General features: G+C 44.1%; 1 protein-coding gene across 1 annotated transcript; it reads right to left on the reverse strand.

Annotated features, from left to right (window-relative positions):
- Window positions 1-561: 561 nt before the first annotated feature.
- Window positions 562-21754, reverse strand: GRPEL2 (GrpE like 2, mitochondrial). The gene is made up of 4 exons (XM_088475805.1): window positions 21595-21754; window positions 6334-6475; window positions 3751-3832; window positions 562-3118 (listed from the first exon to the last, which is right to left on the reverse strand). The coding sequence occupies exons 1-4, from the start codon at window positions 21669-21671 to the stop codon at window positions 2796-2798; spliced, it is 624 nt and encodes a 207-aa protein (XP_088331931.1). The 5' UTR covers window positions 21672-21754; the 3' UTR covers window positions 562-2795.
- Window positions 21755-24464: the final 2710 nt, after the last annotated feature.

Raw genomic sequence — 24464 nt, forward strand, 5'->3', positions numbered from 1 at the left:
CAAATTACTTTATTGGGGCCCATCCCCCACCCTCACTGAAGGTAGATCACCCTGGGAGTATTACTCCCCACCCCCATTGGGCATTACCCCTTCCTCTACACACATGCAGAAAATGTGTCAGTGAGGACTGATGATCAGTCAACCCCTGCTGCAGATCAGCCAATAGTGCTCGGGTGAGAAAACCGTTCGCCCTTTTGTCCACACAGCATTCCGGCAATGTTGTCAGCGGTCACAGACCACCGCATCACTGCCTGGGGTCCATTCTGCACATGTGCAGAACAAAGCTCCTCTTTAAAAGTCAGAGGACGCAGTGGGGCAGCATGGTCGCATGGGATGAGAGTGTCAGTTGAAGCATAGATGGCCGGGTTCGCATCTCAAGCAACCACGCCAGTTAAGTGGTTAAGGCTGGATAAACACAGTGTATAAATGTGTGTTACACTACAGGATTGTTTAATTTACTTTGAACATTGAAAGATACAACTATGCAATTGTTTGTTTTTCCATTCTGAGAATGATTATGAAGAAGAAAATGACTGAGAAAATAAAATCAGTACGAGTGCACATGAAAAAAAAAAATTTATTCTGGTGAAAACACAAGTAGAACTGGCGAAAAACAAATGGTGTCCCCTAACAGACACATTTCATACTTGGTTACTCCTTTCCCCCTGCCCAACAGGCAGGATGTGTAAGAACACCTGCTGCATAGAATGACAGTACCACACGCCGCTCAGGTAAGACTGAGTTAAGGTCCGCTAAATTAGAACTTCCAAATTCCTTTTCTGTTTCCCAGCAAACCATGTTTCTACATAGCAGGTCTTCAATATGAAGGACAACTTACTGGTACAGGAGGTAGATAGAATACAATGTTGTACATCAGCATGTAGATATAAAGGAATGTGACTGACAGAACTTCAATGCACCTGGTGGGTAAGGTGGGAAAGGATCTGTCCTTCATTCCAGTATGAAATGTTGTTCAAGCTAACCCCTTATTAATTATATACTTCTTCAAAAACAAGAGGATTTAACAATATAAATTAAATCAACAAACATTATATTAGCAAAATGGAAGACTCAACTTCTAAAGGAAGAACAGTTTAGTTCCACAATATGGAAAACCATTTATTACAAGTCCCTTCCTGAGCTACATTCTGTACCTGCAGGGAACCACTACGCTTCAGAGCATAGGGGAAGAGACGCGATTCATAATAAGACATTATATACATTCAAATATTATATACTTCCAGTCTCTATTAAAGCCTATACACTTGTTGTGGATCATCATAAATTTGTGCTCAAAGAAAACATTAACTAAAATGTTGATTTTAACAGAAATGATATTGTGAAAATCCAATAAAAAGTTGTATGCAATTAATTTAAGTCTGTAGATGAGACTATAGCTCACTGATGTTTTGGAACATTGCAGCTTAAAGTTACATTACTTGGAACTTGAAATGCACACATTTATTTTGCAGATACCGGGTGACAGAATACTAGTTGTAAGTACTAGTGTCACTTTATAGAGGAAGGCTCAAAGGAAAGGCTCAAAGGAATACTAACCCTATGAACAGACATTAGTAAATTATCCCATTTATGTTCAGGTGTGTGTAGCGTTTTATATCTTACACAGACACTAACCCTTTCCAAGTAGTCATCAAAGCAGGCTGTACACAATCCCGCATTTTCTGATTGGAAGAAATGTACATTAATTAGCTATCAATTATTAATAGCGTCCCATTCTGACGCAGATTGAAACTAGTATGTGGAAAACAGCAAAAGATCAGATCTTCAGCACAGCATTAGCCTGTAGTTGCGGCCAGTAACTCATTGCAGTGTAACAGCCTAAGTATCTCCCTAGGCAGAAACAGATGTATAAAGGACCTCCTTCTCTGTGACATGGTGAACGGTATGTGAGGCTCACAAGCAATATTATGCCCCACTTCCACAAAGTAGCAGAACCGCAGAATCCCAATGTACCAGTACCATTTATGTGATGCTAATATCTACATCCCTTAACATTCAGATTATTTCCTTGCAGCAGGAGCTAAAAGAAAGGTGTTTCAATGCATATGTAGGGTCTACTGAGACAAGGTCCAAGCAGTTCTGCTTGAGATGGGTAGGAATGGTTACTGACTGATGTGAAGCCCAAGTTCTTTTTTAGAGGCAGTTTAAATTAGTAAAAGGATGAGAAGAGTTTGGATGAAAACGCCCAAAATAGTTACTTTCGAGAATTAAAATAAACAGCACTTGCTAAATAAAAAGAGAACTTAAACATTTCAAAATATTGCTCTGCTAAATACTGCAAGTTGCTGGCAACATCAGGGTTAAAGACATCCTACAGGAGGAAAAACATAAGTAACCCAGGCAAAAGTAATGAGTGGAAAAATGGACTCAGAGGCAGTTTTCACAAATGAATGATGCAGTGAGAGACAGGAACCGATTATGTAAAACAAGGTATAGTAGTATGAAAGACTTATTAATCTAGAATTTGCTTTGGCAGGTAATGAAGGATGGATCTGTGAAACAATAAAGTCTCCTTAAGCTCCATCATAATTATCAAAATCATATATCCATTAAGTATTACTTCTACCTTCTAAATAATAAACTACAATAAATAAAAAATAAAGAGGTGTCCCTTAATTCACCAGCAGGACCGGTGACCCTTGTGGAGCATAAAAGCTTTGTTTAAAGTCTCTGAAATAAAAAATAAAAAAAATCTAAAGCTCTAAACATAATGCAATAAATAAGGGGATTTTTTTTTTAGAAGAACATAGAAGGGGAATCCGTTTCAGCATTTCTCAGTCTTGTGTTTCCACTGCTATTCCGACATGTGCATGCCGTATGGTGCGGCCGTGTAACTTGTACCCATCTTGCTGTATAGTTGCCACACTCCCAGGTCTCCTCCCTTCAGCAGGCACGTGGCAAACTATTTCATGGTCGTAAGGGTCATAGTCACTTCCCACTGCTGCCATTTTCTGCAGTCCATGCTTTGTAAACACACTTTGCAGTTTCCCATCAACCTTAGCTAGGATTTCCTTAGTCCCCTCCTCTTCTGCTTTGCCAACTGCCTGCTCCAAGAGGTCTGCCACTTCCACCAGGTCACGGCAGAAGCTCTGGATTCCTGCAAAAAGAAAACAAAAAGGCTAAGCACAAGCTAGAGACTGAACATGCCCCAGTCTCTCCAATTCAGTAGCTTATTATGGGTAGTTCTGGTTTATAGTGTTCATCTAGGGTACTCCAGGAACCTTTCAGTAGAACGTGAAACAAATTGAATTGCCATTTCTAGCCACTCTGGCACTCAGAAGACACGACGTACTACAACTTTCTAGTGTACAGTGAATCATCTGCTACAGACATTCTTGGGGTATTTATCTCCCAAACAAGTTAGCAATAGGCTAAGATTTTAACAGTATCTCATCATGGAGCAATTCCTGTAAAATAGTATGGTTTAAAAGAGAATAGATTTGCTCAACAAAAAGTAAATCCAAGGACTACAGTTTATGCATGTGACAAATGTAGCTACAGAAGCATTGTTCCTCTTCAGGAAGACAGCTCTCGCCAGTCACAAGTAGCTGGACCACATCCAGCCACAAATCAGAGTTTACATTCATAGCATGATTGGTGTATAATACATTCACAGAAGGGGGTAGGGAGAAGGAAGGCTAGTTCAACAGCCAAGGATACGTGTGCTAATTAACCTTCTGTGGATAAAAAGTTATGCAAATTAGACAGGTAATGTATGCATTTTCTTACCAAACAGCTTTGCGTCTTCCACAAACTTCTGTGTTCTTTTCCTAACATTTTCAGAGTCTGCTATGGCCCTCCTGTAAGACTCCTAATGAAGAACAGAAAGAAGGATGAACAAATGTTATACATATACTGTATGCGATGCCATGCTTTTACTTTACCTTAGTCATTTTAACAATGTTTCTCTATCATTAATATTTGGGTTGATTTAGGCTGTGTGTTTTCTTTGTGGCTATTGCACGGTCACTGCACTGTAGAAGTTATATAGATCACACAGTGGACACTTGTAGCTGGTCCTTAAATCGTGAGCTCACACTTTCTCCTGCTTATGTTACTGCAGTGTTCTTTTGTGTCCAGACTCCTTGGCACATCCACTACCAGCCAAAGTCCCTGTGACCAGTCAGCCACTCAGCATCCCTGGGATATATTGTAGGGGGGAGTTCTTTACATTTGCAGAACAAACTGTTAGATCATCTACACCAAGCTACCCACTTTGCCCTCCATAAAGATGCATCATTTAACAACAAATATACCAAACCAAGACTGCAAATCATGTGATTTATACTTCATATTTATTGCAATTACATTACTACTTATGTGGCCAGTAATAGTGGTGGTTACTTGGCATCAGTAGGGTGTAAATATTCATCCCAGAAGTCACACTGAAGCATACAAAGTTGTTGTCATTGTTTTGTTTAACCTATTTTTGTTGCTATAAAAATAATTTTTTATAATCAGAAACTGAAATAATAAACCTCTTCTTGCCATGTAGGAGGACACTATACTGAGATTTTTGGAGTTTGAAATTTCAAGTTTCTAGCTTTCCTTATATGTTACTAAATATTCTTTAAATATAGCAAGTATAGGCTAAGCCAGAGGTTCCCAAACTCTGCCATTACCCATCCAGGTTTTAAGGATATCCATGCTTGAGCACAGGTGACTTAATTAGCATTAATGGTGGAGTTTCGGAACCTGTGGGCTACATGGTAGATCTTACCCACAATAGAAAATGCCACCAAATAGAAGATGAATGTTTTAAGCGTAGAGGCACTTATACCCTGTGTATATTTCTTGTATGCACCAGATTCTGTAACTAGACAGACTTAACAACTCTGTTAATACTTTGAGGTATCAAGGATTTGTACAGTAATGGGGCCTATCCATTAGCAGATCTTTCTGAAAGGCAAAAGATTTAGCTTTTGAAAATTCCTGGGGCTGCAGTGACAGATATCTGTCATGTACATGACAGATTTTTGCAAACGACGAACGAAATTGTATGACATAATTCTTAGAGTGGATTTTTTTTTAAAGTTTCTATTCACTTTAATTTAAAAAAATAAATAAATTGTTCGTCGTTTACCGCAACAGATATTTCTAATATCTGTCAGCGATAATTGACCAACATGTTGGAAAGACAAAAGACAAAATTTGTCGGCCACGGGAGTACGCATTTTTATCGTTCAGAGCCTATCCATTAGCAGATAAATTGAACGACTGAACGATAAATCCTTCAAATTTATCTGCTAATGGATAGGCCCCTTAAGAGAGACATATGCACAGATATTTGATTGTTTATTTAGAAACTCTGTATTCATAAACATAAATAAACTGATTTTGCTCAGCAATAGTTCCCCACACTAGCACCAGTGGCGGCTTAAGAGAAGAGGCGGCCCGTGTGCAGTCTCTGTGTGAGCCCCCTTCCCCGACACAGTTGCAAAGTAGATTCTGCTACTGTGTCAGTGTCTACCGCGCAAGCAGGTCTCGGGGAACATGGCGCCTGTGCATGCGGAAATCTCAGGGGAAACTGACAGCCGCACCATCTTCCTAGTGATTTCTGCAGTGCTGGCACCGGACTCTGGAGAGGTAAGTGTGATGTATGGATGAAGGGTGTACGGTGCGGGCCTCCCTGGACCCAGGTTCCTGTGTGTACCCATTATTGATACGCACATGACAATCACTGAGCACTATCCTCTCACAAACACTATGAAGAGGACTGCCATACAAGGTAGTGGGGATGGGAATGTCATACAGACAGGACCCATCACTGAGCTATGCTTAGAATCCCTGTGTGGAGCATGGCCAAACAAAGTAAAGAGGAGGGGGCATACTTGGGATAACAAAGACCTGGGTACATTTACAGTGTGTTATAGTGGATTTAAAGCTCCAAATACTGGTACATACTTACTTTGAATTAAATGACATGGGCAATTAATAGTTACATAAAGCTCCAAATACTGGTACATACTTACTTTGAATTAAATGACGTGGGCAATTAATAGTTACATACATTTGCATTTTGTACTATTTAGTGCAGTGTTTTCCCAACTCCAGTCCTCAGGGACCCCTAACAGTGCATTTTTTACACATCTCCTGGTTGGTGCACATTACTGGCTGACACGTTTTAAAGGTTCCACAGTTGGAGCTAATTATTTAAATTGTGATACTGAGGAGATCTGTAAAACATGCACTTTTAGGGATACTTATGGACTGGAGTTCGGAAACTCTGCTTTAGCGTCTCAAAGATAAATGAGGTATTGCATAGAACGTAACCAGCATATTCTTATCGGGGAAGACTTGTGTGAAACTCACTGATAGTTTCTGCACTTCTTCTTCTAGCTTGAGAGCTTTCATCTCCAGTGTCCGCACAATGTATGACCCCGGCTCCACATTCCCATCACCTGCGGTGGTCTGGTCACCCGGACTTCTCTTCTGTGGTGCTGTACTAGAACACCTGTAATAGAGAAAGATGTGTGAGATACACAGAAGCAAGTCTGTACAAAATTATAGACAAGGAGAGTGAGAACACAGACAAAAACTGTATTTAACAACTGAAAGGTGCAAGATGCTCTAATCTGTAACGATGGTGACTTGTTCAATTTTGTAGATGCTTGTATTTAAATATTGTTATGTACAAGTCCTTTAAAAAGTAAAATTCTGCCTTACATACTTACTATAGGCATTCTATGTCAATCACCATACACACTTCAGTAACTGACACAAGGTCACAAACTGCATTAATAACTTCCTTTTATGTCAAGACTTTGACCTTAAAAAAAAAAAAAGACACAAAATTGCCTCCCCTACGGGCACACTGGATTAATTTCTGAGTCTGAAGTTGAAATTTTTCACTCTTTGCAAGTCACAATAGATGACCTAGTCTAGATTTCTATTGAGACAAAAAAATAAAAAAGTTTGGTATAATAAAAAAATCCAACACAGCTCCACACTTGGAACACCTAATACTCTGGGTACCATCCTACCTGTACACTAGAAACATCCCAACGAAGCAATACTAGAACCTGTATCATGGGACATTCTGCTTCTACTACACAAAGAGCACAAAAGTAAAGCTAGGTACATATTGGAGCGATGGGAACGATTGCCTGTACACACTGGAACGAGTTAATGAATGACAGAACAATCATTGTTCTGTCCTTTATTAACTTACTACAGGTCGCTAACGGCATTGCTAGGTTTGATGTGCAGCACATCAAACCTAGCAACTATCGCTAGCGACCGTGGGAGAGAATAATCGCGATGTAGGGGATTTGTCATTACAAAACCTCAAATCAGCCCGACATCGTTCCATTATGTACCCAGCTTTACTAGCACAACATTTCCCAGGAATCTATTGAATAAATCTGGGCCTGAAAGTAAGATGATGATTATTTATCTCTCCCATGATCATTCTATATAAAAAAAAAAAAAAAAAAAAAAAGGGATGTGTGGCTAGTGAATAGATCCAAATGTGATCTTAGTGACAAGCACCCATCCCCCATCCTATGGAGCCTCTGCGTAAAAGTGTCTGACAATGGGCACATTCCTGAGTCCTGCTGCACAGAGACCATCTGTAATCCGGCAGCTCAGCTTGCCTTTCACTTGTAATTTGTACCTATTCCCAAAACCTGAAAGAGGAAATGAAGACCGCACACGTCACTGTTTTCCATATAGCTTTATGTGTCCTTTTGTTAGAGTAGGCTGACAGAGCAGTTATTCATTACTCATTTCCAATAAATTGTGTCTCTGCTATCACTGAGGTCACCAGTCAGTTTTGTTCTGGAGAAAGGTCTCAGAGCACCACCAGTAACATCTATGAAATAATATGAGATATGGTAAGAACTTACCCTTGTTATCTCTATTTCTACGAAGTCCATAGGGTTCCACAGGATACCTTGGGGTATAGGTGTGACGTCAGTCGCAGGGCACCAAAGAGTTAAGCTTTCAGCCTCCCAGGATGCACTAGGTCCCCCTCCTATACCCCGCCCCCAGGCCAAGGCACCTCAGTTAGTTACCAAGCCATAGGCCGGAGGAGGAGAAGGAAGAGAGAGAACAAAGATCTGGACACATACAAGAATCACATTCTCACCAGAGGGAGACGGAAAACCGGTGACCAGAGCAAAGCCCATCTGCAGCACAGGTGCGACAGGGCGGGAGTCCTGTGGAACCCTATGGACTTCGTAGAAATAGAGATAACAAGGGTAAGTTCTTACCATATCTCATATTTTCTACTTCAGGGTCCATAGGGTATCCACAGGATACCTTGGGGATGTCCCAAAGCAGTATCCTTTAAGGGTGGGGACGCTCCTGTGCAGAAAGGAGAATCCGCCGCCCGAAGGAAGCATCCTGAGAGGCGAAGGTGTCAAACCTGTAATACCTCACGAAGGTATGGACAGAAGACCACGTAGCAGCCTTGCAGATCTGAACTGCCGAGGCACCACGTCAAGCTGCCCACGAAGGACCCACAGACCTAGTGGAATGAGCCTTCAGAGAAGGAGGGACCGGTAGGCCTTCATGAAGATAAGCTTCAGAAATAGCCATACGGATCCAGGCTGCCAAAGTTTGCTTTGAAGCAGGCCAACCCTTTTTACAGAAGCCATAGAGGACAACAAAGCGTCCGACTTCCTAAACAAAGAAGTGCGGTCCACATAAGTCCTTAAGGCCCGCACAACATCCAAAGAGGCCTCACCCACGGAAAGACCCGGTGAGTTAAAGGCCGGAACAACTATTTCCTCGTTAACCTGAAACTGGGAAACAACTTTGGGGAGAAACTCGGGCCGAGTGCGGAGCACTGCCCTGTTCCCATGAAAAAAACCAAGAAAGGGGGTCTACAAGAAAGAGCCCCTAACTCAGAAACACGTCTGGCTGAAGCAACGGCCAGAAGGAAAACAGTCTTAGCTGTTAGCCATTTAATATCCACTGAGCCCAGTGGTTCAAACGGCGGTCCTTGGAGAGTCCTCAGGACCACAGCCAAATCCCAAGGCGCCACAGGTGGAACAAAGGGCGGCTGAATACGGAGAACACCTTGCATAAAGGTGCGCACATCCGGGATTGTAGCAATCCTACGGTGAAACCAGACAGATAGGGCCGAAACCTGTACCTTCAAAGAAGCAAGGCGAAGCCCATGATCTAGTCCCGCTTGCAGGAAGGCGAGAATCCGAGACAGACGAAACTCCCGCGGTGCATAACCTCTCGGTCGACACCACTGGAAGAACGTATGCCACACGCGATGGTATATCCTCGCGGAAGACGGTTTCCGAGCTCGTAACATGGTACACAGCATAGAGCTGGCAAACCCCCAGGACCTCAGCATGGCCGTCTCAACAGCCACGCCGCCAAAGACAGCCGAGTCAGGTCCGGGTGAAGACAAGGACCCTGAGACAGAAGGTCCGGTCGTAGCGGCAACCGCAGAGGACTGTCCACGGACAGACCCTGAAGGTCTGAGAACCAGTGCCGTCTGGGCCACGCGGGAGCTATCAACAGGAGCGTCCCTCCTTCCTGTTTGAATTTCCGGATTACCCGTGGAAGAAGGGAGACCGGAGGGAACAGGTATGCGAACCTGAACGTCCACCGGACGGACAGAGCATCCACCAGAGACGCCCCTTCGTCTCTTGTGCGAGACCCGTACACCGGCAACTTGTTGTTGTGCCGGGACGCCATGAGGTCGATTTCTGGAAGACCCCACCTGTCCACCAGTAGTTGAAAAACGTCCGGGTGCAGGGACCATTCCCCTGGATGAACGTCCTGGCGACTTAGAAAGTCCGCCTCCCAATTTAGCACTCCCGGGATGAAGACCGCTGATATGGCCGGAAGATTGCGCTCCGCCCAAACCAGGATCCGAGAGACCTCTACGAGAGCCGCCCGACTGAGAGTTCCTCCTTGCCTGTTTATGTAGGCCACGGTGGTAGCATTGTCCGACTGGACCTGCACCGGGTGACCCTGGAGAAACCGCTGTGCCTGCAGGAGAGCATTGAAGACCGCACGGAGTTCCAAGATATTTATTGGAAGCTCCGCTTCTGTCGGTGTCCACCTGCCCTGGAACAAGTGTGGACCCGAAACTGCTCCCCAGCCTCGAAGACTGGCGTCCGTTGTCAACAGGACCCAATTTGGAACCCAGAACGGACGTCCCTTGTTGAGGTGGGTCATCTTTAACCACCACGCAAGGGACAGGCGAACCTCCGGGGTGAGCACAATCGTCTGGAACTTCAGAGACTGAGGCAGCCCGTTCCACTTGGACAGGATCAGGTGCTGCAGAGGTCTAGAGTGAAACTGGGCGTATTCCACCATGTCGAACACCGACACCATGGAGCCCAGTAACCTCATCGCCGAGTGTAAGGACACCCGGCGGCTGTGCAGACAACTGCGCACCCTTGACTGTAAAGCAGAGATCTTGTCCTCCGTCACGAAGATCCTTTGCTGTCCCGAGTCCAATAAGGCTCCAAGATGCAGAATCCTCCGAGACGGGATTAGAGTGGACTTCTGCCAGTTAATTAGCCAGCCGTGCCGTTGCAGCAGTGCAATGGTCAGGTCCAAGTGGTGTAACAGGAGCTCTGGAGATCCTGCCACCAATAACAGGTCGTCCAAGTACGGCAACATGCGGACTCCTTGCAGCCGCAGAGAAGCCGCCATGACCGCCATAGCGTCCTGTATGTCCAATGACACCATGTAGTCCCCAGGTTCCAGCACCAGAATGATGGACCGTAGGGTCTCCATCCGAAACTTCGGGACCCGCAAAGACTTGTTGAGTGCTTTGAGGTTGAGAATCGGACGATATGACCCATTGGGTTTCTGTACCAAAAATAGATTTGAATAGAAACCCTGGCCCCTCTGGGAGAATGGAACAGGCACTATAACTCCAGCCTGGAGCATAGTGTGCAATACCTTCCGCAGCTCCGTAGCCTTGTTCCGGTCTGATGGTAGACCCGTGGTGAAGAATCGAGCCGGGGGTCTGTGCCGGAAGGAGAGGGCGTACCCGTGAGAGACCACCTCCAGAACCCAAGTGTCTGTCGTAGTGAACGACCAACACCGGGAGAACTGCAGCAGGCGGCCTCCCACCCTGGGATCCCCCAAGGGGAGACCCGGACCGTCAGGCCGCAGGCTTGTCATCTGGCTTGGGGGCCGGACGTCTGGTACTCCATGCCTGTTTCCGGGGCTTGCCCGATTTCTTAGGGCCAGCCTGTCGAGGAAACGACTGTGGTTTGGGCCTGCCCTGGGCCCTAGATGACCGAAAGGACGATGGTCCAGAACCAGAAGGAGCAGCGGCCGACGGGAGACAAGCAGATTTGGCTGCCGCCAGCGTGGCCACAATCTTATCCAGATCCGGACCGAAGAGAACTTCTCCGGTAAACGGCAACGCTTCCAGACCTTTCTTGGATCTGCGTCCGCCTTCCAGGATCGCAGCCACAAGGTGCGACGAGCAGCTACCGCTGCTGAAGAAATTCTAGACACCAGAGTACTAATGTCTAGAGCCGCCTCGTTGATGTAGGTGGCCGAATCACGGAGATTGCCAATCAACTCCGCTTGTTCGGCCGGACAGTCGGATTCAAAAGAAGCCTCTAATGAATCCGCCCAGCGCTCCATCGCTCTGGCAACCCAGCAAATGGCCATAGCCGGCCGTGCTGCCCCCCCTGCAAGGGAATAAGCGGACTTCAGGCAGATTTCTACCTTGCGGTCCGTAGCATCCTTAAGGGAGGACATGGATGGCATCGGCAATGTGGCACTACGGACAAGACGGGTCACGTGAGAATCCACCTGTGGAGGGGATTCACACTTAGCAAAATAATTATCCGCGAACGGATAAGCCACCGCCAGGCGTCTCTGCGGCTGGTATCTTTTGCCAGGTTGTTTCCACGCCTCCTCTAAATGGTCCACCAACTGACCCGAAAGAGGAAAGACTGTGGCATCGCCCTTCACATCTTTGAAAAAGGCATACTTAGATTTAGCCGCTGGGGGAACTTCGTCCTCAATCACCAAGGCTGTGCGGACCGCCCGAATAAGTCCAGGAATATATACTTTGGACTTAGCATCAGCGTCCTTAGTATGGAAAGGTTCCTGATCGTAAGGATCCAGAATCTCCCCATCATCAGACGTCCCTTCGTCATCCTCATAAGGAGCGGACAGAGACGCCACCGGCCTTTTATGAGGCCGCATCACAGACTCCCCTTGCAATACATCCGACAAGTGCTGTAAAGAACTCGTCAGGGAGTTAACCCACGCTGGCTCCTGAGAACCCGGGAGCGGGGAAATAGGGAGACTGTGGGGTACCACCAATTGTCGTGGGAACCCCTGCATGGGTGACGACACCACAGACTGCTGGGACAAACCCATCGGAGTAAACGCGGGCTGCGGAGCTAACTGGCCCACTAAAGCTGTTAACGCCTGAGCGAAACAAGCCCAGGGCGGCTCCTGTACCGGTGCTGTAACCGTAATAGGCCGCGCCATGGACAACACTGCCGGCAAAGGCCCTCCGCGCTACCCTCCCCCTCCGCTAACGGTACTTTGCACGTGGTACACTGTAGCCGGAGGGGAAAATCACTTTCAGACATGATGGCACCACGTATGTGACCTCTCTCACCAATTAAGTATTAAATAGGCGAGAGACCACCCTGCAGCACCGCACCGCAAGGGCTTTAGCAGAAAGAACAGGGACAGTAATAAAGCTGACAGTTTAGTGAAGAATAGTTACAGGCAGCGCTAGCACAGTCACATACAATGCAGAGAAATAACAATTCCTGCACTAACAGCGCTGATCACTCAACCACACAGACACAGGGCCTGGTAGGACACAGCGCTGCATACACAGACCTGAGCCACAGCGGAGGAGAGGTATGCGGGGGGACCCAGACCACGATGCTTCCTTCCAGACTTCCAGCAGCGTTCACCATGCGTTGCAGAGAAGATGGCCGCCGAGGAGCAGAGAGAAGCTGGCCTGGGGGAGGAGCGCTGACACAGGACCAGTCAGCACAGTGCAGAGAGGGCTGTGTGCAGCGGGGGAGGCGCCGGCTGTGAGACAGGGAAGGCGCGCTCCCCTGGCATGCATTTAACCCCTGGGACGCCGCAGCGCTACCGCTCTGCTGCGGTCCGCTGTCCCAGGGGGTAGTGGAAGCGCAGGTTGGTCGCCTGGCTCCACGCTGCAGCCAGTCCCCAGGGAGCCCCCTGCCTGGGGACTTAGGACCATGTGATCAGCGGGGACCCACCGCGGGACCCCGCTGCTTACCTCTGTCCCCCTTGAATCCGGCCATGGTCCGGAGCATCTGGGGTCACCGCTAGCTGTGACCCCAGACGCCCACCAGCATCCCCGGATCAGTACCGGCGTTCTGGTACCGGCGGGGTGTAGGGAAGACAGCATGGACGTCAGGACTGACTGTCCATGCTGTTCATCCAGTTGTGCAGCCACAGCTGCATGAAGAATAAGCTTCAGGGGCTCTTCTAGCCCCCACTCCAACAGGTGCACCCGACTCCGGCCGGGCACCAAACTAAACTGAGGTGCCTTGGCCTGGGGGCGGGGTATAGGAGGGGGACCTAGTGCATCCTGGGAGGCTGAAAGCTTAACTCTTTGGTGCCCTGCGACTGACGTCACACCTATACCCCAAGGTATCCTGTGGATACCCTATGGACCCTGAAGTAGAAAGTTTGTTAATCTCTAAATAGTTTTTGGACTGGTAAAATCTCTCTAGCATTTAATGTGCAGTATTCCAGTACTAGAAACAATGACAGAACAGAAGAATAAGGGTGCATACACACGTAACGATTTGTCGTTAACTACGTCGTTATCGTTCAAAAAAATCGTTCAGTTTCTGAGTTATAACGATGAACGACAATAGTTCAAGATCGCTCCCGTTTGTAGTTATCGTTCATCGTCCATTTCAGACTGTCCAACATAACGATTTTCATTAAGGGAAGGAACATTTTCGTTAATCGTTGTAAAAATCGTTCACTTTTTCAAGGGAAAATCTGACAGAGAATCGTTGGTTACAAAATCATTACGTGTGTATGCAACTTTAGAGCAGTACAGAAGGGAAACTACAAGGTAGAAGAGTGTAAGCTAAATACAGACATCAGATAAACAAAATAAAACAAACACACAAAAATGTCATGTCATGTGCCCCAAGGAGATGAGGCCAATACAGTTTACAGCAAATGATGCAACAGCAAAATATTTACCAGTAGTGTAGGTTTAATATTTGAGTAAGGGTACGTGCACAGAGGTGGTCTTATACTTGTTACATGTTAAAATGCACATTTCAGACCAATTTATTATTCAAAAGTATTACAATTTTATTTGCATATGTGAACTGCATATTAAGTGATCATATTATGTACCTTCCTTGTAGACTCTCACTCTCTTTATATGTATACATATTTTTTTCTTTTTACAGCAAGCTGTGTCTTTAAAACCGAATGAACCTCTTTATATAGTACCAATCATGCCTCGCAGCGATGTACAGAGAATAAGTACTCATTCACATCAGTCCCTGACGAATTATAGATTTTGGGGTTTATCCAATTAGATGCGAGTTTACCTGCAGGTGCGAGATTTTTGGTATCCAATTGAGTGCAGGGTATTAATTCTTTTTTTGAGCGCATCCAGAGCAGGTCTAATTTTTGTAAAATCCATATTTTAAGGAAAGAATATCTGCACCAGCTCTGGACCCCTTTGGACAGTCTCCCTAATGACTAATTAAGCTAATTGGAAACATCCATTGCTTAATTAGTCCTTAATTACTCACCTTCTGCAGTGCTATCCTCCTCCGTCTCAATGGACTGGCTGGGGACAGGACAGACACTACCCATAACCACACACACACTACACTACAGTCACTAGCCCTGCACACACTACACTACCCCTGACCCAGCCAGGAACTACATCTTCCATAAGCCCCCTTCTCCGCAACTTACTAACGTACGGTAAGTGCCCGGATAAGAGATAAGTGCCCGGAGCTAAAAAAAACTACACCGCGCAGCAAGTCCCGAGGGTGCACTTACTACCGATTTCTGTTTGTACCCTGTTGAGGTGCAAACAGAAATCTGTGTTAAGTGCACCCTCGCGGCTTACAGCAGAAAATAATTGCATAGTCCAGGCTCTTAATATGTTTTTATTTTTAAACTGTGGAACGAAACTGCAGGAAAGCCAAACGACCAAAGTGAGAATATACAAACTCCACATAGGCAGGGCACTAGCTGAAATCAAACCTATGACCACAGTGTTGTGCAACAGTATTGTAAATGGGTGTGGTATATTTTGGCAACACTGATGAAATGTCGATATAATAAGAATGTCAACATGACGTTCCTGGTGGTCTAGTGGAGACCTATCTGGTGTGGTGGCGCCAGCGGTATCTGCCGGGTCCGACAGTGACATCAAGATGACCTCCAGCTAATACTGCATAGTTTCTGGCGCTAATTATGACTAACATAATCCCCCTTAGCCTAAACCTATCCCTCCACTCCCATAGCCTAACTCTCTTCCGCCATTCCAAGCAGAATGTCGACATTCTGCACATGCCGACATAACTGTCGACATTATGACTACATTCCATGCTAACCACTATATTATCTGGTCCAGGTTAATAACTTTAGGAGAGAGAAATACTTATAATAGGTAGAACGTGATATCCCTTGTGTAGTAAAACTGCTGTCCCATGAAATTACTTTCAATGCTGCACTTGCGCAAGCCATGCTAAATGCAAATTGCTGCTGCAACCAATTGATTATAAAAGAAAAAGGATTGCCACTATTTGTTACTTTAGCCAAAAGCAAATTAAGGAGTGCCTCTCCACTCGGTAGGAATAGTGTTATAAAGCTCTGGCTGGACTACGTGATGGAGAGGAGACACAGAATGGATTCTGAGGGAGGCAGAGCCCTCACACATCTCTCCCCTCCCTATACCAGGATTTTCCTTTACACACTGCAGAAGGAGATGCAACAGCAGCTGGTAAAACTAACAATAAAATCCAGTGTAGGAAGGAAAACAAATCTAGACTGACCCTTATAATCTGCTCATAGCGTACATATTCACTGTTTACCAAAACTAGAATGAGATTATAAAATCTGCAAATCTTTAGTTCAATTTTTTTTTTTAAAAATAGACTGTTTAAAGTGATCTTGTTCCGAGTCTCATGCTTGGTATTGTAATTTCCATGTGTGTGGGGGTTTTATTTTAACACGCAGTTAAAAAGGTCTTTAAAATACAATTTTACTACTCATATGAAATATGCCATATATTCAAACAAAATCATAAGTTTGGATTCTGAATGTAAATTAAAATGATAACATGGAATATTAAACTAATGGAGCATACACACGGTCAGATTTGTCAGATGAACGATTTTACCAAAGATTTGAACGATTTTTGACTGCATTAAAATGAATGGAATCGTCCAAATCTGACTGCAAACACATCAGATGTCAGATATCGTTATCTGACCATCAGGAACGCGCATCATTCATCGTTCAGACATGTCAGATTTTCCTTCAGATATGAACGATTTTTTAAATCGTTATCGTTCAGATCTGATGAAAAATCTGAACGTGCGTATGCTCCATTAGAGTTTCACATTTTAACCATAAGCCTAACCAGTGCCCTGTACTCTTTTATGGTCTCCAAAACATGTTTTTAAAAAAAAAGTACCATTTGTCCTCACTTTGGAACAGGTAATGCAGTCTAGTTAGTAATAAGCCACAGTCTGATGTCCATAGTATCTTCCCCTGCAATTCTGCTGATGACATTAAACCTACAGAGAGTCAACCTGATCAAAGCCAATCCGATTCTAATAACTCACAAAGAACGTGCGTGATCAATTGGTAGAAAACTAAAACTAGCATTTACTATCAAGGTGGTCACAATGTCAATGCGCACAGAAACTTTTCCAAACCTCACCCAATTAGCAACGTGGTGTTGGAGAAGCAGATTTACCTATGAATACAATATGCTTCAAGTACAGTGTTTTCTCCCAACAAGTGTGATGTGAGTAACAATGTGTTTTATGGTTTATCACACAGGCACAAGTTACAGTTGCTGCAAACATCCCTAACAACAGCTAATGACCACCTAGGAAAGCAATTATTAGTCTCACACATATAGGCAGTTTTACTGCCCTTGATAGGGGATGTGAACATGAACATGGTATAGGGATGCCTCACACTGACAACTTAATATTAGTGATCAAATAAAAACCTGTGTGTATGATTCCGGTGATAATTTAGGATTCAATTTTGCATACTCTGAATACAGAATATACATTAGTGTCCTAGCTGAAACACTACCTGATGCAATACTAACACATTAGAAACTTCTAGTGGGGGAACAGCAGTAATATCACGCGCTATATGCAGTGTTTGTGGCAGTAAACTACAATTCATCTAGTCTGCTGCATACATGCAACCAATAGCAGCACTGAACTCTGTCTTCCCTGTGACAATATCGCCAAGGTGCATGTCATGCCTGTATGCAGCTAGCGACCGAACCATACACAGAGCCAACATCTGCAGAGATGAAAGACAAAATGGAGTATATAGGTGGGCAGGATGTTATAAAGCATCACAGCAATGTCTGTTACCCAGAGCAACCAAACTAAGCAATGTTACTCCTCAAGATGACAAGTTTTGCTGGTTCACCTAACTCAGATGTTCCCAAACACGGTCCTCAAGGCTCCCCAACAGTTCAGGTTTTAGAGATATCCATGGATGAGCACAGGTGGTTAAATCAAATTAACTGAGGTACTAATTAAGTCACCTGTGCTTAACCATGGATATCTCTAAAACCTGGACTATTGGGGACTGTGTTTGGGAACCTCTGACCTAACCTAAAATTCAAAGGGACCCTGGGCCTGATTCAGAGATGCAAGCAATGTAGATGTCAGACGCAGTGGAACAATTTTCTACTACTGCGAATTCACCAAGGCCGCACTGCCTTGTTGCAGAAAGGATTTATTCGCAGTGTGACAGGTGTTCAGCGTTTGGAGGAGGTAACGGTGTTGCTAGAAAAACGCAGGTGCGTCGGTAGTTAACCTCTGAATTCGTACAGAGCAGGAGAGACCCCGGTATCTTAGGTGAGACGCTCATTCTGAGACAGCATAGGTTTGCTCAGTGGTTCGATGTGTGACCGATGTTTCTGCTTTTGTAGCAGCAGATGTGATATGCCAGTAGTGAGTATCTCTGTGCAGATGGCGGCTACGTCATTAGCATATTTTCCCAAGTCCACTGCTTATTAAATGACAGGAGCGACAGTCATTGCGTGCATCTCTGAATCAGCACCTTTGTTATGCTGGCCTACTACTTGTAAGTTTGAGCCTACTATTAGAAACAGCCATAAAGCTAAGGCAGAAACTATAGCAAAGGTTTGGCATAAGATATTCATCACCAAAGTGGAAAACAGCCTGAACATGAGCGAAAAGAAATCTACTTCTGGTGTCCAACTTTGTTAGCTACGCTGTATAAATCTCATGACTTGTTTAATGCCATTTTTAAGGATAAAAACACATTTGAAGACAGAAACAATAGGGGACACTCATGAAAATTGGTGCCTTAACCCATAGTAACTAATCAGATATTTACCTACATTATCTAATGTGCGCTGGAACCTCGCACAGGGCCTGATTCTGAGATTGATGCAGTGTCGATGCCGCATGCATCCCGATTGTCAATTTGTAATTTGGTAGCGAAGCTGACGTTGGCGTGTCACAGATGTGCCACTGGAAGAGGCTGCTTCCAAGATGCACAGCCAATCACAGAGGAGGCCAAACTCAGACGGAGAAACTACACCTGCCATAGGGCTTGTACAAGTTTTGAGGGTGTGACTGTCACGCAGAGACTGAACTGCACTATCTGAAGACGCTGCAATGTGAGCATCAGGTTTTTTTTTTTTTGTTAATTTCCATTAGCATAAAGGCCCAGACGTAACTGCAGCAAAATACGTTTCTTACCATTAATGTACTGCATGACAATTCCCCTTAAATTAATGTCGCCCTAAGAATCCGACAGGCTGTATAGCTTACCTATATAGTTATCCTCTTAATACGGAAATATAGGTAGTTTAAGTGCTGGTTTTAAACAATAAGACAGAAGACCAATATAATGAGATATATATATATATTTATTATATATACATACATACATACAGACAGACATAATTTCATTGGTTTGAGATCTACATTATTACTCAGTGGATCCCTGAAACCCTCCTCACCAAACAATTCATGCGCCTAGATTACAACAACAGACACTGGGGCCTGAAGAAAGCAACTGTTTTAAGAATCCACTTACATTTGACAATGAATGCATATTTATAATTAATGTGACAGCCTGTAGGATGTGAGAAGCCTTCCTGGGCCAGGAAGCATTTAATGACATGCTCATAACACATATATACCACATTCTCAAGTGTCAAGGATAAATATTTACAGTTGACCAGCTGAAACACAGATAAGAATGATGTCTGTCCTTAACAAAACAGACTACACTACACAATGAGAATGGGAACCTTAACTTCATTCTTCCAATTACCTCTCCATATAAATTAAGTTTTAGCTTTGAGGTGACTAAGCAATTACTGTGTGTCAAGAGTGTTTTATCATGTTAATTGTCACTACTTTGTATTGTAATTGGCTATCTTCATCAATGTAAATGTGTTAGCCTAGAAATGAATAGAAGGCTGTCACCAATTTATTCCTCTTATATGCATATCTCTGGGAACAATTGATAGTTAAAACAAGTACAGTCAAAAAAGGAGAGATTGTGTAATTTGCTGTAAAACTGGATACATACATGGTAATCTCGTCACCAGGAGACTAGCACATATTCCCCATGTGTGGCCTTACACTGACCACCAAGGTTCACAGAGAACAAAACCATGTTTGTTCTTTGGTGGGAAAAAAAACAATATGGTCTGGGCAATATATTTAAGCCGGACTAACCAGATGGTGGACAAAACGATTAGCCTTAACTATTAGAGGTAAATATGAATGGCCTATGTTAAAGATTTGGAATTATTTCCTGATATACCTACAATTCTAATAGCAATGTAGCTGAAAGTGTAATTAACATATCCTGTATATATAAAGCACTGGAGATGGCAGAATGTACTTCATAAGAACCACTTTTTCAGGTTGTAGTTTTAATAGTTACAACCTAATTTTCAAAATACCTAAGCATTACAAAAATAATTTATATGTTATCTTTTTCCTGACTGATCTCCAGAAGCATAGTTAAATACTGATTAAGTAAATAATGTACTGTGTAACACACACACATATATATATATATATATATATATATATATTCCTTGATAACAGACGTAAAACTAGCCTGACAATATTTTCATCACTTTATATTATGATAAATACATAAAGTTTTGACCCTGATTAAGTAAAACATAATTTCTACTTAAAACAGACAGGTGATCTTTAAAGGCCCCCATGCATCAGCAATTGATTGCAGCAATCGGGCAATCGATTGAAAAAGGGAAAGATTTTTATACACAATCGATTGCAAATTGCACGATTGCTGCAATCAATCTCTGATGTATGGGGGCCTTAACACTCACACAAAAGAAAAGTCATTCTTCTATTATGAAACACAATACTAGGATCCATTTTCATGGCATTTTAAGGTGTTACGGGTCATATGTATCAAAGCTTGATGTGAGATAAAATTGGGAAATATATAATCACCAACCAATCAGCGCCAAACTATCACTTCTTAAACACAGCCCGCAGAATGTAAGTTAGAAGCGGATTGGTTGGTGATATACATCTCACAATTTTATCTCACATCATGCTTTGATACATATGCCCCTATGTGTGAGGGGCAGTCGCCCAGGGAGCACAGCTGAATGCGGGCACAGGGAAATTAATATTTTAGGTTCATTTGGTGACAATTGAGGTCTTGGGAACATCAACTTTCTTCTTATACCATGCGCTAATATTTCTACTTTCCACTCTGCTGACAGTGAATTTAGATCTGTAAGGGCCTATATACCAAACACGTCCATAAATGCAATAAAGGGAATATACACGTTTACTTGCATTTTAACCCATTTCTTACACCAGTGTTCATTAACTTGGCTAAAATGACTGATTCAAAGTGAACAAGTACAAAGAGCAATTTACAGATTAGGTACAATGACAAGAGGAAGTAATGGTACATGCTCAGCTATGGGACTCCCTGTCTGCTGTAATGGAGACTCTGCCTGGGTTCCCCCCATAGATCCCACACCCACCGCCCGCTGCAGTGCCCGTCACTCAGTGCCCCTCGGTGTTGTGGTGGGGGGACTGCTGCGGTTTCCACGGAAACCAGCTCAAATCCCTATTTTTTGTACCACAAAAAGCGCGATGATATCCCTCAGTGTGAGATACAGTGTGATATGGGAGCTATAGTGCCGCATATATTAGGTGTAATTTTCCCTGCCTGACCCCCAGCAGCATAGTTGAACACTGATTCACAAGTATCCCCCTCCCCCGAGTCTATGTTGGAGCGCTGCACATACGTCTAGCTCATGCAATGAACAAAACGGTCCATGTGCTGGCTGTACATAGCGTACTCCATGTGATGTCACTCTCTCCTGGCTCCGCTCACCTGCTAAATCGGGCACCGTGTGACCACAGTAAACGAGTCTGGTTGGCAGCAGCAACGCTCAGCCTCAGTCCTGCCATAGTCCCCGCTGCTCTCTCGTCTTATCGTGTGTGTGAGGGTCTGGGGTCATCACACAGCGCATGCGTCTCAACACAGTCAGGCCCACATAGCCAAGTAGCCGGCGGCCAATAGGCAGGAGGGGCGTGCTAAACTACAACTCCCACAATCCACCGCGTCTCATGACTCACAGCCCTGCGGGTATTGCTACATTAGTGCGAGGCGAGCACGAGCGGTGTCATTATTATCCTCTTTTTTTTTTTTTGTGACAGCGGAGGCGAGATCGGAGATTGATATGTCTATGTATCAAATTTGTAGTCCTGACAGTATTCATCTTATCACGAGGCTGAAGTTGGCTTCTTATTCATTTTTTATTCACTTCTTATTCAATTCTTATTCACTTCTTATTCAAGCTCCAGCTTCTTATTCAGAAAATGTTACATTAAAATATTTAAATAAAGTTAGATCACTAAACTAACACTATGTAAACAAAGAATTATGTCCCTTACACAGTCTACAATTATTATTTTCCTGGCACAATAAGGATTTGGGCATGAAAAGGGCAGTAAAGCTGGCACAGGCACTATATTTTGTCATTTTGAATAAGAGGCTGTAGTTGTGCAGGGGTTAACTAGCTTCGGTCATCAAATGTTACACTTGAAATCCACAGAGGGTGGTCTGGTACATATCACCCACTTGTCATTTGCCTTGACCAACAAGGATTTTGGCATGAATAGGGCAGTAAACGGGCACAGGCACCAGATTATCTCATTTTGAATAAGAAGCTGTAGTTGTGCAGGGGTTAACTAGCTTCGGTCATCAAATGTTACACTTGAAACCCACAGAGGGTGGTCTGGTACATATGACCCACTTGTCATTTGCCTTGACCAACAAGGATTTTGGCATGAATAAGGCAGTAAACGGGCACAGGCACCAGATTATCTCATTTTGAATAAGAAGCTGTAGTTGTGCAGGGGTTAACTAGCTTCGGTCATCAAATGTTACACTTGAAATCCACAGAGGGTGGTCTGGTACATATCACCCACTTGTCATTTGCCTTGACCAACAAGGATTTTGGCATGAATAGGGCAGTAAACGGGCACAGGCTCCAGAATTTGTCATTTTGAATAAGAAGCTGTAGTTGTGCAGGGGTTAACTAGCTTCGGTCATCAAATGTTGCACTTGAAACCCACAGAGGGTGGTCTGGTACATATGACCCACTTGTCATTTGCCTTGACCAACAAGGATTTTGGCATGAATAGGGCAGTAAACGGGCACAGGCACCAGATTATCTCATTTTGAATAAGAAGCTGTAGTTGTGCAGGGGTTAACTAGCTTCGGTCATCAAATGTTACACTTGAAACCCACAGAGGGTGGTCTGGTACATATGACCCACTTGTCATTTGCCTTGACCAACAAGGATTTTGGCATGAATAAGGCAGTAAACGGGCACAGGCACCAGATTATCTCATTTTGAATAAGAAGCTGTAGTTGTGCAGGAGTTAACTAGCTTCGGTCATCAAATGTTACACTTGAAATCCACAGAGGGTGGTCTGGTACATATCACCCACTTGTCATTTGCCTTGACCAACAAGGATTTTGGCATGAATAGGGCAGTAAAGCGGGCACAGGCACCAGATTATCTCATTTTGAATAAGAAGCTGTAGTTGTGCAGGGGTTAACTAGCTTCGGTCATCAAATGTTACACTTGAAACCCACAGAGGGTGGTCTGGTACATATGACCCACTTGTCATTTGTCTTGACCAACAATGATTTTGGCATGAATAGGGCAGTAAAGCGGGCACAGGCACCAGATTATCTCATTTTGAATAAGAAGCTGTAGTTGTGCAGGGGTTAACTAGCTTCGGTCATCAAATGTTACACTTGAAACCCACAGAGGGTGGTCTGGTACATATGACCCACTTGTCATTTGCCTTGACCAACAATGATTTTGGCATGAATAGGGCAGTAAAGCGGGCACAGGCACCAGATTATCTCATTTTGAATAAGAAGCTGTAGTTGTGCAGGGGTTAACTAGCTTCGGTCATCAAATGTTACACTTGAAATCCACAGAGGGTGGTCTGGTACATATGACCCACTTGTCATTTGCCTTGACCAACAAGGGTTTTGGCATGAATAGGCAGTAAACGGGCACAGGCACCAGATTATCTCATTTTGAATAAGAAGCTGTAGTTTTGCAGGGGTTAAATAGCTTCGGTCATCAAATGTTACACTTGAAACCCACAGAGGGTGGTCTGGTACATATGACCCACTTGTCATTTGCCTTGACCAACAAGGATTTTGGCATGAATAGGGCAGTAAAGCGGGCACAGGCACCAGATTATCTCATTTTGAATAAGAAGCTGTAGTTGTGCAGGGGTTAACTAGCTTCGGTCATCAAATGTTACACTTGAAACCCACAGAGGGTGGTCTGGTACATATCACCCACTTGTCATTTGGCTTGACCAACAAGGATTTTGGCATTAATAGGGCAGTAAACGGGCACAGGCTCCAGAATTTGTCATTTTGAATAAGAAGCTGTAGTTGTGCAGGGGTTAACTAGCTTCGGTCATCAAATGTTACACTTGAAACCCACAGAGGGTGGTCTGGTACATATGACCCACTTGTCATTTGTCTTGACCAACAATGATTTTGGCATGAATAGGGCAGTAAAGCGGGCACAGGCACCAGATTATCTCATTTTGAATAAGAAGCTGTAGTTGTGCAGGGGTTAACTAGCTTCGGTCATCAAATGTTAATCTTGAAACCCACAGAGGTTGGTCTGATACATATCACCCACTTGTCATTTGCCTTGA

The sequence above is a fragment of the Taudactylus pleione genome, unplaced genomic scaffold (assembly GCF_031769625.1).
Source record: "Taudactylus pleione unplaced genomic scaffold, aTauple2 ptg000178l, whole genome shotgun sequence".
NCBI classification, from domain to species: Eukaryota; Metazoa; Chordata; class Amphibia; order Anura; family Myobatrachidae; genus Taudactylus; species Taudactylus pleione.